This window comes from Cygnus atratus, chromosome 10, assembly GCF_013377495.2.
Source record: "Cygnus atratus isolate AKBS03 ecotype Queensland, Australia chromosome 10, CAtr_DNAZoo_HiC_assembly, whole genome shotgun sequence".
Classification (NCBI taxonomy): Eukaryota; Metazoa; Chordata; class Aves; order Anseriformes; family Anatidae; genus Cygnus; species Cygnus atratus.
In genome coordinates this window covers 16,522,826-16,539,983 of record NC_066371.1, presented here as the reverse complement: position 1 = coordinate 16,539,983, position 17,158 = coordinate 16,522,826, and the positions used below count along the sequence as shown (strand labels likewise).

The 17,158-nt window shown below is 36.8% G+C and overlaps 1 protein-coding gene across 3 annotated transcripts; it reads right to left on the bottom strand.

Annotated features, from left to right (window-relative positions):
- Nucleotides 1-559: 559 nt before the first annotated feature.
- On the bottom strand, nucleotides 560-17,112 carry NOL8 (nucleolar protein 8). 3 transcript variants are annotated; one of them, XM_035558437.2, is made up of 18 exons: nucleotides 16,993-17,112; nucleotides 16,679-16,723; nucleotides 15,636-15,820; nucleotides 15,433-15,495; nucleotides 14,380-14,458; nucleotides 13,935-14,082; nucleotides 12,944-13,012; nucleotides 10,734-12,620; nucleotides 10,338-10,454; nucleotides 9,100-9,216; nucleotides 8,672-8,756; nucleotides 7,661-7,802; nucleotides 6,118-6,201; nucleotides 5,078-5,355; nucleotides 3,008-3,134; nucleotides 2,513-2,583; nucleotides 1,482-1,564; nucleotides 560-1,156 (listed from the first exon to the last, which is right to left on the bottom strand). In XM_035558437.2, exons 3-18 carry the CDS (start codon nucleotides 15,772-15,774, stop codon nucleotides 1,103-1,105), a joined length of 3,543 nt encoding a protein of 1,180 aa, XP_035414330.1. In that variant the 5' UTR covers nucleotides 15,775-15,820; nucleotides 16,679-16,723; nucleotides 16,993-17,112; the 3' UTR covers nucleotides 560-1,102. The 3 variants fall into 3 exon arrangements, with proteins under 3 accessions (XP_035414330.1, XP_035414328.1, XP_035414329.1); XM_035558435.2 differs by having other exon boundaries at nucleotides 7,661-7,805; nucleotides 16,993-17,111; XM_035558436.2 differs by lacking the exon at nucleotides 16,679-16,723 and having other exon boundaries at nucleotides 7,661-7,805.
- Between the last annotated feature and the right edge of the window lie 46 nt (nucleotides 17,113-17,158).

Here is a 17,158-nt window from a genome sequence, read left to right as displayed (position 1 = left end):
TTTTGGCTTTCTTATCTCAGTAGTGTGTTTCCTAGTCACTGACTTGCTATTTAAACCCAGAGGTAGCCAGCTATTCTCCTCATTTTCTAATGTGAGGCCTCGCAAACAGCAATCTTATTATTCCTCAGATCAGGAAGAGCCCAAGGACAGAAAAAAAAAAAAAACACCTTGCACCTGACAATGCTTTCTGAGCACCTTAACTGGCTATATCTCTTTGCCTCTTGTCTCCCACAAAGAATAAACTGATTGGGATCTTCATTTAACCCTAACACTGCTATTGTTCACCATTCTAAGGGGGATTGACCCTTCTTACATTCTACAGAGGACTGATCAATCTTCCATCATTGAACAGCACTTTAAACCAAGTGACTTTCTCCAGGCAGATCACATACATGCTGAAACATGCTGTAGCCTCTAAGTTAATTAGCCAAGAGCCAATACTTTCATAACACTCTGTATTCTGATGTTGTCATGACCGTCTGCCGCATATATGCTAAATGGACGGAAGAATACATCCTTATATGTAAAATATTCAACAAGCATACAACACCAGCAACATTTGTCCTTAATATTTATTTATGTATATATACTCAATTAAAAAGTATAAAAATCAGCTCTGTGAAGAAATACAAATCTACCCATTTCATAAGTCTTCCCACTTATATACATATTTTCATAAGCTTCTGGTAAACTTTTACTCTGAAAATGAAGCATTCCAAGAATTTGTAAAAGGAATCTCAAACAGGATCTCTGTTACATTCAGCTGAATACAGGTTGTATAGTCTTAAAGGTGTGGTACTACCTGTTCTTCATCAACAGCATACAGCAAGGGGGCATGAGCACACAAGAAAATAATCCACTGTTTTCTTTGTTCAATGATCAAATTCCCCAAAATATGCAAAGAAGCAAGTCTCCTTTAAACCGTATAGAAAAAAACACACCCGACTTGTTACAAACATTGACATAATAAATATGTAGCCATTTAGAAACAAAGTTTAACGGTCTTTTCCGGTATTGTTTCTTGTTAGATCTTTGAAACATTAGAATTTTGAAGAAGTTGAAGAAAAATGTCTCTTTCAAAGAAGAAACATGAAACAAAGACTTATTGTTTTGTTTTCACTTTCCTTCTTGCATCCTTATGTTTCTTCCGGCATTCCTGAAAATATTTAAATTTTAACACAATATTATGAGAAGTTTCTCAATTCACCTCTTTGTCTCAAACATGTTTTTTTTCCATGCACTAATGTAGCTGGCCCTGTGCAATGCAGACATTCAATAATTTACCAGACCGGACAACACAACATGAAGTTACACACACTGCTATGTTAAAAATTTGTAGTTTCCTTGTAATGGTGAAGTTTCAAGCCCTTCTGAAATTCCCAGATTCATTTTTAATGCAAATTAAACAGATAAGCAGCCTCATTCCCTCCTCACACTGAGCTTTCAGCTAGTTATCAAGTAGCAGATGTTAAAATACTCACCTCAAGCAATAATCTACGTCTGTCTTCCCAACTATCTTTTTCTTCACTGAGGTTAACTGATCTACAGAATAACTTGGGGCCCTCTGCACAGAACAAAGAACAAATTAATGTAGTTAAAAACATCTGAATATGGTGTCCTTCGTAAGTTTCATGTGCAAAATAGTAATAAAGTCAGAAGGCCTGTTGTTTTCCACATACTCCACCCTTACCCCCACAACACAGTTCGTTGAAACAAAACCTGTTATACATTACAGCCTGGCATACTAGAGAAAAATTAAAGGCAGCAGCAATTTTCTTTATTATGCTGTAATTGCAGTCAATCCGTATCTGTTTCATTAAAAGCTCATCAGCATGATTCCAAGCCTATCAAAAAAATTTATGCCTGTTACAGATTCAGAGCTTGATTTTAACAAGCGTTGTAAATCAGATTCTTAGGCTGGAAGATAACAGTACAATAACTATGTTAGCTACACAACAACTTTTACATACACTTTTTTTTTTTTTTTAAAAATCAATATATTAACTTGTCTCAGGAAATGAACATAATTTATAAACTTGTCCTGACAATTGTATAAAATACCAGAAGCAACTATATTTTTTTGTACTATGAAATTCATTATATTCACACACACACAAAAAAAAACACCACAAAACACATTATTTAGGATCAAGAACCATATGGGCTTATGTGGCTGATAAAATTTAACATTATACACCTGAAAGGATCCAAAATGTTTAGATAACTTATCGAGCTATTTATAAGCTCTAAAAGACCAGCAACAAATTAGGTAACGATCTGAAAATAAGAGGGCAGTTTAAGCAAGAGTTCAGTATTTGTTGGATCAGAACTGTGCTTTCTGTTGGGATGCACTACCACAGTCCATATTCACAAGTAGCAACAGAAAACCACAATTTTTTTCCCTGCCTTAATCATCTCATTTATGTTTTAACTAACATTAATAACGAGGCAACGTTTTTTTCTTGTAAAGTTTCAGTAGAGAAATTGTAGGGGTGAATAAACCCCATTATACCTTTTAATCGTTCATCACCTTTGGAGAAGAAGAAAAACCTAGCACTTACTGCCTGCTGTAAAGAGGAAAACCTAGAAAAATACAAAGAAATTTCAGTGTCATAATAGTTAGTCTCAAATTCCATTAACACAAATTAAAGCTGCAATACTTCACAGAAATAGCATGCATTGAAGTGTAGCATTACTCCACAACAACCAAATACAGCCTTCTATAAAGAAATGTGCAAGAACACTTGGCATGTATTTGACTTTAGGCCAAAACCACTACCCAATTAAGTTCGCATGCACCAACCCAGAAACTCAGCTTTTACATTCAACTTCAAATCTGATAGCAGAATTTTTGAATATTATGTTCTGTGCAGTAAGGAATGGTTTCCCTAAAAAAAAAAAAAAAAATGCACAAAGATACTAGTTTTCCATGACTGGATGGACTGATGCTATTAAAATTCTCATAGCATCATCTACTACCAAGAAAACAAATAAGAACAGAACTTGCATTTCTTTGTCCCTTTCACTTTCTGTTGCCTCTGGTTCATCATCATCCTCAGAGCTGCTGTCTTGGAAACGTGGATCTTCTTGCCAGCTGACTTTTACAGGTTTTACTGTTTCAAGTACGTAGGGCTCTGCAGTAGCAGCACAACAGAAGTCAGATTACTCACCTCCTTGCCAGTAAAAAAAATCTACTTAAGAGTGAAATAGTTACATTGGAAACGACAGATTTGTGCAGGACAAAAACCTCTCTTCACAGATTCTTCTACGGTTCTTTGGACAGGTATGAACGTAGTTTGCTCTCTCTAATGTTAGTAATTCATCCTCTAAACACACAAGTAGTATTAACACAGCATATGGAAAAAGTGCACCAAGTCCTTTTGAAGCTCACTGTTAGGGCCCATGGCTCTGATCAAGTCACTCTAACCAAACAATTATTATTAACTGAGTTGGGAGTAATTGTGTCTGTTCATATTTTTACCTTGTATAAGATGGAATATAAGCTTCCTTTCACTGTGAGCTATCTTACAAAGTTCCTTTATTAAGAGGCTCACAATGCCTTAGCTTATTCTTTCTGTGTATTCAATCACGCTGTTATATTCATGTACATGTTCCTGCCTATTAACATAGACAGGGAGTTGCCAGAAGTTCAGTTTAGACATGGTAACTTACATATGCACCTGAGCTATTACTGCTTCCCTCGGCCAAAACAACTGAGGTTAGGGGTACCCTCTTCTTTTAGTGTATAAGCACAGTATCTGTGCAGGACTCATCAGGCCAGAGTAGAGAAGACAGCTCTTCCTTATACTGCCTCTCTCTGGCACTATAAAGCCATTTCCAAACCCATAAGTCACTAGACAACAGTGGGGGGGGGGGGGGGGGGGGTGAGGGGACCAAAAAAAAAAAAATCCTACTGAAGCGAAAGATCAGAAATTTCTAATCTGGAAAAAGGAAGCATTTGCTGGGGAAGAGAGCAAGTTCAAATTATCCACATCACACATAATTTGCACTGCAAAAACCAGACTATTGATTTTCTTCTTTCATGGCTTCCACATGACACACATGATCTTTCTGAAGTCAGGTTAAACAAAAATCACAAAAATTATTGTAGCAACCCAGGTATGTGCAATAGGGTCACACCTATCTTTTTGCTTTGAATCAACTCAGCAGCTAGTACGGTGGTCCTGCAATCCGTGAATAGGATTTTTATGCAATATAAGCCAATAATTATTCATAACAAATAATGTAAGACACAGTGTTCAAGTATGGTTCTCAATGCTAAGAAGTTTGTGAACTACATACTACATCTCCTCTCAGATATTTTCCACATTGTTCTAGTGTGCTCACACGTTGCTATACTGAAACCCGTATTACTGAATTTACCCTATTTTTGAAGTCAGCATTACTGATTTTTTTGTTTTGTACGTCAGTTAACTTCACACAGTCTCTTTTCCTACAGTACTTCTTACGAAGGGATTCAATACCATTTTTTTCTAATCTTCATCACATAACGTTCAATTTTCCTTACATTGGGATGCTTTTTTGTTTTTACCTCGATAATACCCCAATAATCACATCATTCAGTTTCAAATTTCTAAAGTTACAATACGGTTAAGCACATATTAAACTGTTCATGGATCTTGGGGTCAACTCTAAGATCTTCTTTGCTCATAATACTCCCTTAATTAAGGGATATTTTATTTATACAATCTTGTTGTTTTATATGAATTCTGATTTGACTTGTGTACTATATTTTTTCCTCGTATATTTGAGAAATTCAGTGGATGACACCTTTTCCATCACCGTTCAAAAAATAATTAAATAGTATTTCCTTCTCAAAACGTTATCTCTTGACACTATTCCATAAAAAAAATCCTGGGATGCAAGCACGATTAACTGGGATTAAACTACAAAGATCTTGGCAAGTATAAAAGAAGACCATAATGATTTTGCATAATTACTGACTTTAGCCTCTGAAAACTCTCTGGTTTCTGAACCTAAAACATGCCATGTAACTCCTGTGTCTGACATAATCAACTTGTTCAAAAATGTATTATTATGTATATTCTGCTATTACCTTCTTTTACGTGTGACTGATCCATGTCACCAAAGAAAGAAAACTTGAAACCACCAGAATTCTGAGCTGTGTTACTCCCAACATCAGGTCCCAGACTGTCATGTGGGGTGGATTCCTCTGCATCATCTTTGTCCCAGGGTATTTCTTCTCTTTTTTCTTGTTTGCTCTTTGAAGATCCAAACAACTCTTTTAAATCAACAGCAATATCATAATAGATTTCTTTAGACACTTCAGGCAGTTTCTCACTCTCCTCCCTCTTCTTCTTCCTCTTAGTTTTACTGAAATCAGATTGTTAAAAGATAATGAAAACAGCATGCATGTTTTTAAAAGAAAGGTTCCCCAAGAACTTCAGAAATAACAGCAATTATAGTAGCAATAGCAATTAATAGCAAGGCTGCTTATCTGAGCACATTAATAGGTAGATCACTTTACATTTTTTTTTCCTCCTCTTTCTTAGCAATTACAAGTTCTGGCAACAGGATATTCCAAGGTTTATAGGACAGCATGACTGTCATTTGGGTTCAAACTTTTAACCCCTTTCTTTCCACCTTATACAATTTGCCCACCTTTTGAGGGTGAGCAGCAGGGAAGTGCCTCAGGTTTGAATGCATGAAAAGGCAGCAACACTTCTACTTCATAGTGAATGAAATTCTGACTCGTCATTTAATACATGACAGTATCTGATCTAAATACTATGATATTTGGGACAGATTTCTTTTCTGGCAAATGAGATGTTAACAGATAATGCTTTTTCCTCACAGATTTAAAAGTCTCCAAGTCCATAACTTGAAGCAGAGGAAAGCCTGAAGGTGAGAAAGGAGGACAGAAAATAGCACGCAGGGAGTAGGCAGACTAGAAAGAAAGTATTATGTTACTTGGTGTTCTTATTGGCCACAATCCTTATCTCAGCAATAACAGTGAGAACTAAGGAAAAAACAGAGCAGTATGTGTAGTTTCAAACTCAGTTTTTTGCTGTTTTTGAAAACCAGCCTTCCAGGGAAAGAAACATTACAATGATAGGTACCAAGCTGTACTATTACCTCTCTTTTTCTGTAGCATTGGGTTTCCTTTCAAAAACCGCATGGTCCTGCCTTGTGGGATCATAGCGGAGAGCATTAATATCCCTATAATAATAGAATGGGGAAAAAAAACAGCAAGAAATCACCCATGAGACACTATAAATGGTCAATTGAAAGCCACCCTAAACCTCTATAGTCAGATTCAGATCTACAAGTACTTCTTTATCAAAAAAGCTCCAAACCAATCCAAAATCTAACTGACCAGAAGATACTTTTTAAATGCCTGTGCCTGTCTGGTTCAGGAAAAATTATAAACAGAATCAACTTTAATCAAATTGTGTAATATTTTATATAAAACACTTAAAGTTGAGTGTTATACAGTAGAAGTTTATATCTCCTCAAAAGATAAACAGGTGGAGGCATATCAATAGATATCTATTGGTAGATAAATATATCAATGTAGCTGTGTATTCCAGTACCAAACATTCCACAAAGTCAAATAATTCAAGGAAACAGAGTAGCATGTTCACCTTCCAGTATGTAAGCATTTTGGGGAACTTCCAGATAGAGCAGTCTAATGTTTAGACTGACCGTTATAGTGGTGTGGCAAAGCCCATGCTGCCTTATCACAAGGCAGGAAGATAGCCACGTGTTTCCCCTCCTCTCCCTCAATTAATGCTTACAACTTAACTGCTTTTAAGTAGGTATGCGCTATATCATTAACTGGGTATTAGAAAACGCCAATGCAATAAATATTTCCTAAAATGATCTCTGCAGCTGTAGAGATTATTTCCCCCTCTGCTCAGTCTTTAGAAAATGCAAGAAAATTTACAAAGCAGTCATGGACCTAAATATGATTGCGCCGTAGTCACAATATTTAGCAGCCAGCAGTCAATTCATGCAATTCCAATAACAACTGTCTGTAAAAGCTGACTGATTGCACATTACTCCATTCCACCTAACTCTTAATTTCCACCATTTCAGTCCACTGCCAGACGTAACAAATTGCTGATCTAATGAAGACATTTCTCAAAAGCAGAAATACAGATAAGCATAAAAAGAAAAAATCTCCACTGCAAAAGAAGATTCGTGTTATCCCTTGAAAGAAGGATACCTAACTCATTTTTCATGTGTAGGCCAGAGAGAACAATTACCTTCTTAACTCCTGTGGAAGTTATGATCTAACTTACTGACCTACTGCCTAACTCACAAGTTCTTTGTCTATCTTAAGTCTATCTTTAAAGTTTATCTTCACAGAGAACAGAAGTATCTCACACAGGCAAGGACTTATTAAAATATTAATTCTCATACACAGTAAATTTTGTACAATTGGATTGTTGGAAGAACCTTAAGCAGGCATCTGATCACTTTTTTCTTACCACAATGATAATTACCAGTTACATAATCTACTGGGACACTCAAGTTGGAAACTGAATTAAAAGCTAACTTCAGATGCACGCGACATAAGGTCCTCCCAGTAAACAAAGAAACTTTAGTTGTGTAATACTGAGAAAAATTAAGCCTTCCTAAAATCCCTTCTTCCCTGATAATAGATGGCTCATACTTGAATTTCTTAGCATTTGTAGCCATTTTAGTTGGTTTGGCGTGTTCCAGGTCGATATTCAAGAGGCTTCCCAGTATTTGCAGATTTTTCTTTTTCTCTGCAGCAAGTTCATCCTCCTCATCTGCCTTCAAGGTATTTGTTTCTGCTAATAAGATAAATGAATAAATAAGTACATTTTCCCCACTATGACCAAAGTAAGTCTTTGAAATTCAATGTATAGCACTATTACAACAGTAGGAGAGCTCATGCAAATTGACAGGGCACTTCCCTTATCTTAAAGCTACTTAGAGGCTTTCTTCCTTGCTGTGCAGCTAGTCTTTGATTAGCAGTATTAAGGACACTTATTTCATGTGAAAAATCAGACCAGTTATTTACCCTGTTCCCTTTTTTGTACAACTGTGCAACAACTCTGGCAGTGAGAGAGACTGTACAGAAAATCATTTAAGCAAAGGCAGTAGCAGAACTTGGCAAAAGATAACATATCAGAAATAAATTCTGAGCCATGAGCAGCAGGTTAACAATTTGTTAGGGAAAAAAAAACAATCTTTACAAGTCTTTTTTTCTTTTTTTAAATAGTAGAAAAGATGAAAAGGACAAAAAAAAAAAACTTTCTTTCTATGACTGCTCAGTGGAGAGCACAATGACTACAAAACCAACAACTGAAATGGATGTAAAGGTCAAAAAGTTTATTTTAGTTATGTCACCATCTACCTTAAGAAAAACATGGGCAAAACACTCTGGCATAAGCCTGTATTAAAAAGATCGTTTCAAATGTTGACTTTTAAACAAAATTAATATTTCATTTAGCTATTACAAATGCTTTTGCAGCATATATATTTGAGAAAACAACTACCAACATACAATACATATAGCCACAGCACGGTTTGGCTGTTTACTTTGAGGAATGACCAGAGAAACAAGAGGTTAAGGAGTTTCTACAAGCATCCAAAATTAAGGCTCCATTATATACCTCTATTACTATTATTAACCAGGAAGAAAGTACAAGCTTACCTTCTTCTTCACTGTCACTTTCAAGGAATCGAGCATCCATACGAAATCTTTCATCTGTGCCAAACCGTGATTGCAAATTCAAGAGCTAAATAAAATGAAAACCTATTAAGTGTTGGAAAACAAACCATCAACATACAGTAACTTCCCCCCCCAACGCTATAATCACTACATAGGAACAACCTTTAAATGTCGATGCCTTTTCCAGAAATTCCTCCATAGTCAAAAACAATCACAAGATGAGAGAACTGTCCTCACTTCCCAACACACATTTTCTCCATAGCTACTGTTCCCTCTTTTTAAGAGAATTCCATTTTAAGTTTGTCAAAATTCTATTCAGCAAGAATGCAAACCTATGTATTACATACTTCCAAAGTGATGTTATGGAGTCTTACGAAAAAAAAATAAATCACATTAATAGATTCACTCACTTTTTCACCAGCTTTGCCTTCAAACTGGGGTTTAATTTTGAATCTCTCATCATCTGTATCATCTTGATCATCTTCGCTGCTTTCAAAGAGTCTTCCAGAAGTTTTAGGAGCAGACTCCTGTGTTAAACAAAAAGAATACAGAAAATGAGACATTTTCACAAGTAAGGGAAAATAATTCAGTAATAACTTTGTTCTTGTGCTTTCCAATTTATATGAAAAAGTGCATTGCTAGAACAACCAGCTAACTTACTGGCCCATGCATTTCAAATCTTACACTGTTTACATGTTTCGCCATTTTGTTTTACAGTTAAAAAGTATTAAATTTTACTAGAGGCAAAACACCCATGTAGAAAGTAGAAAGTAACTCAGGTTCCACAATACATGAGCTAGCTATAAAACACATCTTTCTAATTATGTGAAGGAAGATCAACTTTAAAATATAAATGTCTAATTACAGCCTTTCTGAACAGGTATCATTTATGGTATAGCTCTGGGACATAGTTTAAGTCAGTTGATAAATACCAGTCATCACAAAAAAATCAACAATTTTCCATCTAAAGGGTCTCTTAAAGAAAGATACAGTGCAGGGATTCCAAATACAAAGAAAGATATATATAACTTAAAAAAAAAAAAGTTAAGTATGAGGAAAAATTAGAAGAGAAGTTTTTATTTCAATAGTAAAGATGGCCCTAACCTTTTTTTTTTTCAGTGGGTAGGAGAATACAGTCTGAGGAGTCTGCTAAATAAGGAGTTGATTAAATAAGGTTTAAAGATGAAGTCCCACACAATTTCTCTGGACTCAAACATCACTTGTTTTAAAACTAGACACTTTATTAATACAGATTCTTCGTCCAGTGTTGGAAAGAACAATAAGTCCTTCTACGGTACTGAATCCAAATCTCTTCCCCTTCCTTTGACCGAAAGCAGTGAAATTCAAAGCTACTTATGCTCTGTAACCTAAATATTCTTTTTCTTTTAATCAAAGTTAAGACATCTTGCATCAGATCTCCATCTCCTCATAAAGTTTCCAACATCTCCAACTTGGTCAGATGCACGGTAAATTCTTTGTAACCTGTTTCATGTTAGCTAAAAAAGAATTATTCCTATTCGTTCAAAACTTCATCATTTACTTTTTTCTATCACCACACTACGAAAAATAGTCTTCAAAACAAATGGCACAGTCATATCCATATGAAACTTCTTCACACAATACTGGACTTTTTCTTAATAAAACTTACTTTTTCATGCACATTTCCCAAACTCTCATCTTCCTTCAACATCTCATCCACTTCAGCTTCACTTTCCACATCCGAATCGAATGTGATGTGTTTACGCTTGCTTGCTGGCTGGCTATCCTATGTAAGAATAAAACTGCCAGGTTAAACATTAAATACTCACTACAGTCACACAAAAGTAACTCATAGGTATTTCTACATTACAGGAGGAATCTACTGTTCCTTTTGCACCTGTAGAGACAGCCCAGGAATTAGGTATGCAACATTTTGTACGAACTCTGAAAATTGGCAATATTAAAAAAATTAATAGGGGAATTCTTGATCATACTTTAAAATAATCTTATTTTCTCTTTTTCTTTTACTTTATACTATTCAGATAAAAGTTGCGAGTGTAATTACCAGATTTGAAAGAGCTCCTTGAATGACTTTCTTCTGTAATTCTCTCTCTTTCTGTCTCTCTTCTAGAGCTGCCAGTCTCCTCTGGTTATCCTGCAATTGTTTCTTTTTTGTATTAGACTCCTTTGAAGCAGTACCATGAAGTTCCTTATTTTCCAGGAGACTCATCTTCTTACTTTCACATTTCTTAACTTCACATTCTGAACTTACAACCTTCTTCATTTTGTTTGAAAGCAGTTTTGGGGTTTTCAATTGTTTCATGTGTTTCTGTGACACTGCAGCATTACTATCCACATCACTGCTCTCACCTTCACTGTCATTGGTGCTAGGAGCAGCATCTCCATACTTTAAGTTTTGGTCTTCTTGCAAATAATTTGTCCTTTTCCTCTTTCCTTGTAAATGTGGCCTGCAAACAGGCTGATCATTCCCATCTACTAAGGAGACAGCATCTGACAACTTGTGGTGTTCACAAGGCTCACTTTGTTCATTTTCCTTGCTGATTTCAAGGGAATAAAATGGATGGTTCTTGGACTGCCCTTCAGACGGTGTCTCCTGACAATAAGGAACTGAAGCTTCAACACCTAAACTTTCTACAGATTTCTTTAAACCAGCACTGTCCTTAGTTAACTCTTTTTCACAAAGGGACCCCATTCCTCTGAAGGGCTGGTATTTCAAACATGAACTGTTGTGTCTCTTCGAGCTTTCCTCATCAGCATTCTTCTCCCCTTCTAAAATGGCAGCAACTATATCTTCAGGACAAATGCACTTCTTTTTGACTGCAGGGGGAGTTGTAGAAAGTTTTGTTTTATATGTGACGTTGCCCTTAGCATTTTCTTTAATGCTGCACTGACTAGAACTCTGTGTGCTATCCGATTCCTTGACTGACGTCCCAGACTTCTCAGTAGCTAATGCTTTTAGGTCATCTAATGTAAGGTCTAGACGGTAACAGTTTTGCATCATGGATTCGTAATCAGAACTGACTTCAGACTCCCCTTCCTCAGACTCTGAATAAGAGCTTTCACTATCGCTTGTCTTTGTTGTGCTCGGCAAGGCAGAAGTTTTAGGTTCTCTTATTTTCCCTTCTCTTACAGTTCTGTGGGTTTTCGGTGAGGAGTCATTTGCCAAATCACATTTTTTATTTGTTAGTATTTCTTTCGTTTCCACCACTGCCAGTTTAGAGTCTTCTAAAAATGCAGTTTTCATGCTACTTAGATCTGGACCTTTACTCTCAGCAATAATCTCATCTGTATCTGCTGAATCATAACCATTATCACATTCCACAGTCTCTTTATTATTTCCTTTGACAACTTTCTTTGTGGTGTCTAGATTGCCTAAGGACCAGTGAGTATTGTACTTTAACTCAAAATTAACTCCAACAATTTCCAAGTGGTCACTCTCAGTCTCAATGGCTGCTTGCTGTCTTTCCGTCTCTTTCTTTACCATCGTTCTGATTTCCTCCTCAGAATCAATGTCACCATCAGAAACATGCATTGTACTATTCTGAGAAGAAATCCTAGAAATATTGGTTTTATCTGATAACGAGCCTTGCCCTGGTGTTCTCCTATAAAGACTGCTTGATGGAAGCAATATAGACCTCTCATTGGATTTGGTTTTTGATCTTTGGTCTAGCTGTGAAGAGCTTATGTTGTTTGAATGTGGCCAGCAGCCAGAAGGGAGCACTGCTGATCCATTCAGACCCTCACTGTCCAGTTGTCTCAACTTTTTAGGTTGTTTTTTAGTTACAGGGAATTCTCCTTGCCGCTTCTTGCTTATGCTGTCATCTTTCTCTTCCAAATGCCAAGTAAGCTTGGATACAGGAACTGCGTGTGTCAAGTCTTGCTCCAGCTTTCTAAGGTTGTGGCAGTATTTTGATGGGTCATATTTCACAATGTTAGTCTGAGTTAAGGAATAAGAACAACACAATTCTTCCAGCAGAGACTTCCAATCTCTAAGAACAAGCTAAATTCTAAGTGAAAGGACAATGAATTCTTTTAACGTTATGACAGTATGCCTTCAAACAAAGGACTTGCAGTCTAAAGAAAGTTATTCAAATCACACAAACTTATTGCTAGATTTACTTAAGGGACTCAGTAAATCAAACCTGCCATAGTAGTCAATGTGAAGACCCTTAAGCAGATAAGCAGATACAGTTACCCATACAACAAAAGAAAGAAGAGGATTGTACCTATGCCCAACCAGTACAAAAAGGATATTTTATTTTTTTGTTGACTCCTAAGGCGAAGGATGGGTAGGACTCTACCAAACTTACCCACAACCCAATTCTGAAAGGAAAGAGAAATAAATCAGCATAAAACAAAACAAAACAAAAAAAAAAAAAAGGGAAAGGAAATAAATCTTGAGTAAAACAAGGTGTATATCCTTTGGTAAGAAATACTAATAAAGAACCATCTGTGATCAATTTATTTTTTATTTCCCTTAAGTGAGATATTTTTATAGCGTGCAACTTAACCAGCTTCATTCCTTCTTAAAAAAAATCACAACAAAAAACATACAGTAAGACCAATAACTGTCTACAACCTGCAAATAATGACAAAATACAAACGAATTTCTTTACAAGTAAGATTCTTATTATAAAGCTTTTGGCTTATGAATTAACAATGGTAACTATATGGACAGTATCACTATTATTTTGCCTTTCTTTCCCTTCCCAGTTAACAAATTCAAAATCCCTCACACTTTCCAAAATCAAAGTGCTTAGTAAACAAATTTAAAATTTTGTGGTAAATATTTTTGTTGCCTAAGTTTGCATGCTCAACAATTTTGTTCAGTCTTACTTTTGTAAACATGCATAGACACTGATTTTAAATGTATTGAAGCACAGAGAACAGTCCCTGACAGCCCAGCCGTCCAAAACGTATATGCTCTATAAAAATAAACACAAATGCTCTTTTTATGCTATTAAGAGTGACATGAAGACATTCAGGCATTAAAGAGTAACAAAGCGTTTATTAGTTTAACGTGACAGAGGACTGCATGATCAAGATTATTTCTAGTCATTACAAAGAACGACAAAAATATCCTGCTAGTCTACATGCAAGGCATTTCTTTTGACTACTTCGCAAAGCTAGATTGTCACACTTATACAAGTTTCTTTACAGACAGCATAAAGAGTTAACATAAATTTAGACGTAATAAACTTGTGCCCAATTCTGTTTTTTGTTTTAATTCTCTACAGATCCATACCTTATGGTCTGGCACCTCTGTACCTGGTACTGCTTTCATGTGAAAGTCTACAACTCCAGCCTTTTTCAGCGATTCTAGCAGAGATGTTTTGTCGTTTCTCTGTGTTTTTTCTTTCTGAAGCCTCGCTTCCTCTCTCTCCATAGCAAGCCTGTACCAAAAAGTACATCACACCTGTAAAAAGATCTGCCTGTGTGCTAAATTGTAACTGGCAGTGACCATCTCCCATAGAACAGTAAGCATTCACTACTTAAAGAATTAACATATTTCTGATTATAGTTGATCTTTAAGGGAAAACGTGCTAATATGCATCAACAGTCCACCGACATCAATAAAAATTAGAAGGAATAAGAGTGTAGCAGATGCATAAAGCATTGCCGTAATGTTGGTAGTTAAACATAAAAAGGGTAACTTCAGTAAAAACGTATATTTGTTTATTGATTTTTACCTATGCAAAAAGCTTTCTTTGGCCAACTCGACTTGCAGTGTCTGCCCTTTCCATTTGGCTTTATTTAAAATTGATGTGCCTGTGAAACAAGGAGACTAGAAATTAGTATCTTCTACATTAAAAAAAATCCATTTTGAACTTAACTATGCCACCTTCTACAATAGCTTGAGGTTTCTTTAGTATCATCTTATACCACATTAGCCATTTACGTTTGCATATGAAAAGCCTAATATCCTATTCTTAAACAAGGACGTCCACATCCAAAATTAAAGTTCTGAGATGAGAAGTGTTATTCAAGTTTGTACAGTTCAGTTCAAACACCGATGTGAAGATTCAAATACACGTACGATGAAGTTTCTGTGCTAATGTCAGATAAACTCTTCTGTACTTAACTTATTTATTTTTGTAAGATATAGCTAAGGAGCACCAAAAACGGTTACGAAAACTGTTCTACTTGGAACTTAAAGAATGGCTGGGTTAGCTTTTAGTTGATCTCAAAGAGCTTTCCTCTTCCTAATGGCTGTATACTCTAAATACAGGGGCACGTTATCGATCCCTCTCTTTAGGTAAAGGTACCTTCATCTGGTGTTTTACTACTACATATTACACAGGTAATTTTATAACTTCACAAATAATTTTGTAATCCACCAATTTTGGAATTTGTAAGACTGCTGTAACAGAAGCACGTTTATGGAAACTCCTTCTGGGCTTCCTTTCATGTCAAGTTCCTTCTAATGTTTTATGGACTCAGTGGAAGTGTTTGAAATGCATTTCCTACACTTTCTGATAAAAGGGCTAGAGTGAACAAATAAAATTACCTCTTCAGCTGCAAGACTTTTTTTTTAATCTGCTAGCATCTGCTCACTGAGAACTCTAGCAAAAACAGCCTCCATATACTGCAACTTAAAGCAAATGAATCAAGTATGACAACAGAATGAAACAAGCTCTGCCTTGACCATGTTCTGACTTGACAACATCAGATGAATTATCAGTAATGTAATTTGGTTCAGGAATATAACATACTTACAAACAAAATGAGAAGAATATACTTACATTTTCTAAGATCTGTTTCAGAAATGTTGGCAGTGATGTAAGCAAAAGTTTTCGTAGGGTTCCCTGCTCAATGATAAACATTAATTTAATTTCTATGTAACTTCAGTATTTATTTCCTGAAAATAAAGTATTTCTGAACCAAGAAAAATTTTACACTGAGTTGAAGCATAATCCACTTTTAAAGAATGATATAAAACTGTTACCCTGGTCATCTTTTCTGGTAATAATCTCTACATCCAAAACACGTCCAAACTTGCCAAATCTTTCTTGTAGTTCAGCCTTAGAAACTGTATGGCCAAGACCTCCAACGTATAGACGTTTTGAAGCTTGTTCCTTCTCCATATTCAAGAAGTCAAGCTGTCACATCTGTAACATGCACTCTGTTTTTCTGTAAAATGATAGCAATAGTTCCAATTATGAAACAAATCATTCCATCAAAATTCCTCCACAAAGAACCTTTGAGAAGAGTGCGCCTTTGCTTTGGACTAGGTAATATGCTCTGCTCCAGTCTAGTACCAGTAAACACTGCATTGGTATATGCCAGGGTTTAGCTTATCTTTTACCTTAAAGCATATAACTTGCTGCACGACAGTACGCGTGAATGGCTCGGCATTCCTTTCACTTCACCCCCCGGTATCACAATTGGAAGCTTGCAAGTTATCAAGCTTCTTACCCATAACTTTTTAAGCTAGCAACACTAGAACTAATGTTTAGGAATACAGCCTCTGTGGATTGGCGGAGATGAAGCTCAAGACCTTCTTCGTCTCAGAATTTCTTTACAGAAATTAAAAAGTCGAGCAGTAGAAACATTCAACTGAGAAACTGTTCTTAAGCATTTCTATCATGCTACCATGCGCTCTTGCACATCCGAGCGCTTCACACAAGGGAACAGTCCTTTCTCACTGAACATCTTGTTTCAGCACAAGTGACAACAAAAGCACAACACAGAAGGGGAAAGGCCAAGCTTATCCCACTTATTTTCCAGCATACAAACATCAACCTCGCAGGCCTTAAATTAAAAAAAAAAAAAAAAGAAACCCATGACCAAAGTAGGCCCAGGGTAAGGTGGCCTAGCTGACTGCAGTATGTTCTGCAGAAGCAGTACAGAACACTTGCATACACGTACAATTTGTACACATTGTCTAACGACGTCTGTATACGTGCAGAGTATTTGCGTGTGTTTCTGCTATTTTCAGAAAGATAACTGTACGTGAACACAATTTTAAAAGCCTTCTGACGAGCGTACCTCCTAAAGAGAAAAAAATCCTCGAAATGCGAAAACAAGTACTACCTAAAAAGCAAAAATAAAATAAAATAGGATGAAATAAACCAAAACGAAACAAAAACAAACGTAATTTTCACACAAACTAGATCAGACACTACGGAGCTGGGCGCAAACCCGCTTCGCCTCCCACGGCTCCTGTCAGCGCAGCCCGCCACAGGCAGCACAAAGGCGCCAGACGGGGGCTTGGGGGGGGGGTGGGGGGGGTGGGGAGAGTTTGGGGGTTTTGCCCCCCCCACAGTCCCGGCTCGCCCCCACCGGCCCCGGCCGCCGCTCACCGCCCCCATGTGCACTCCTCGCGGTGCCGCTGCCGGTGCCTTCCCCCTCGCAGCCCTTCCTGGCGCCCTCTCGCCGAAGGAGGGTTCCGCCTCCCGCTGCTCCGCCCGCGCTGCAGCCGGGCTCCTGTTCGCGGCCGGTCAGGTTTGGGGGGAACACGCAGCTCGG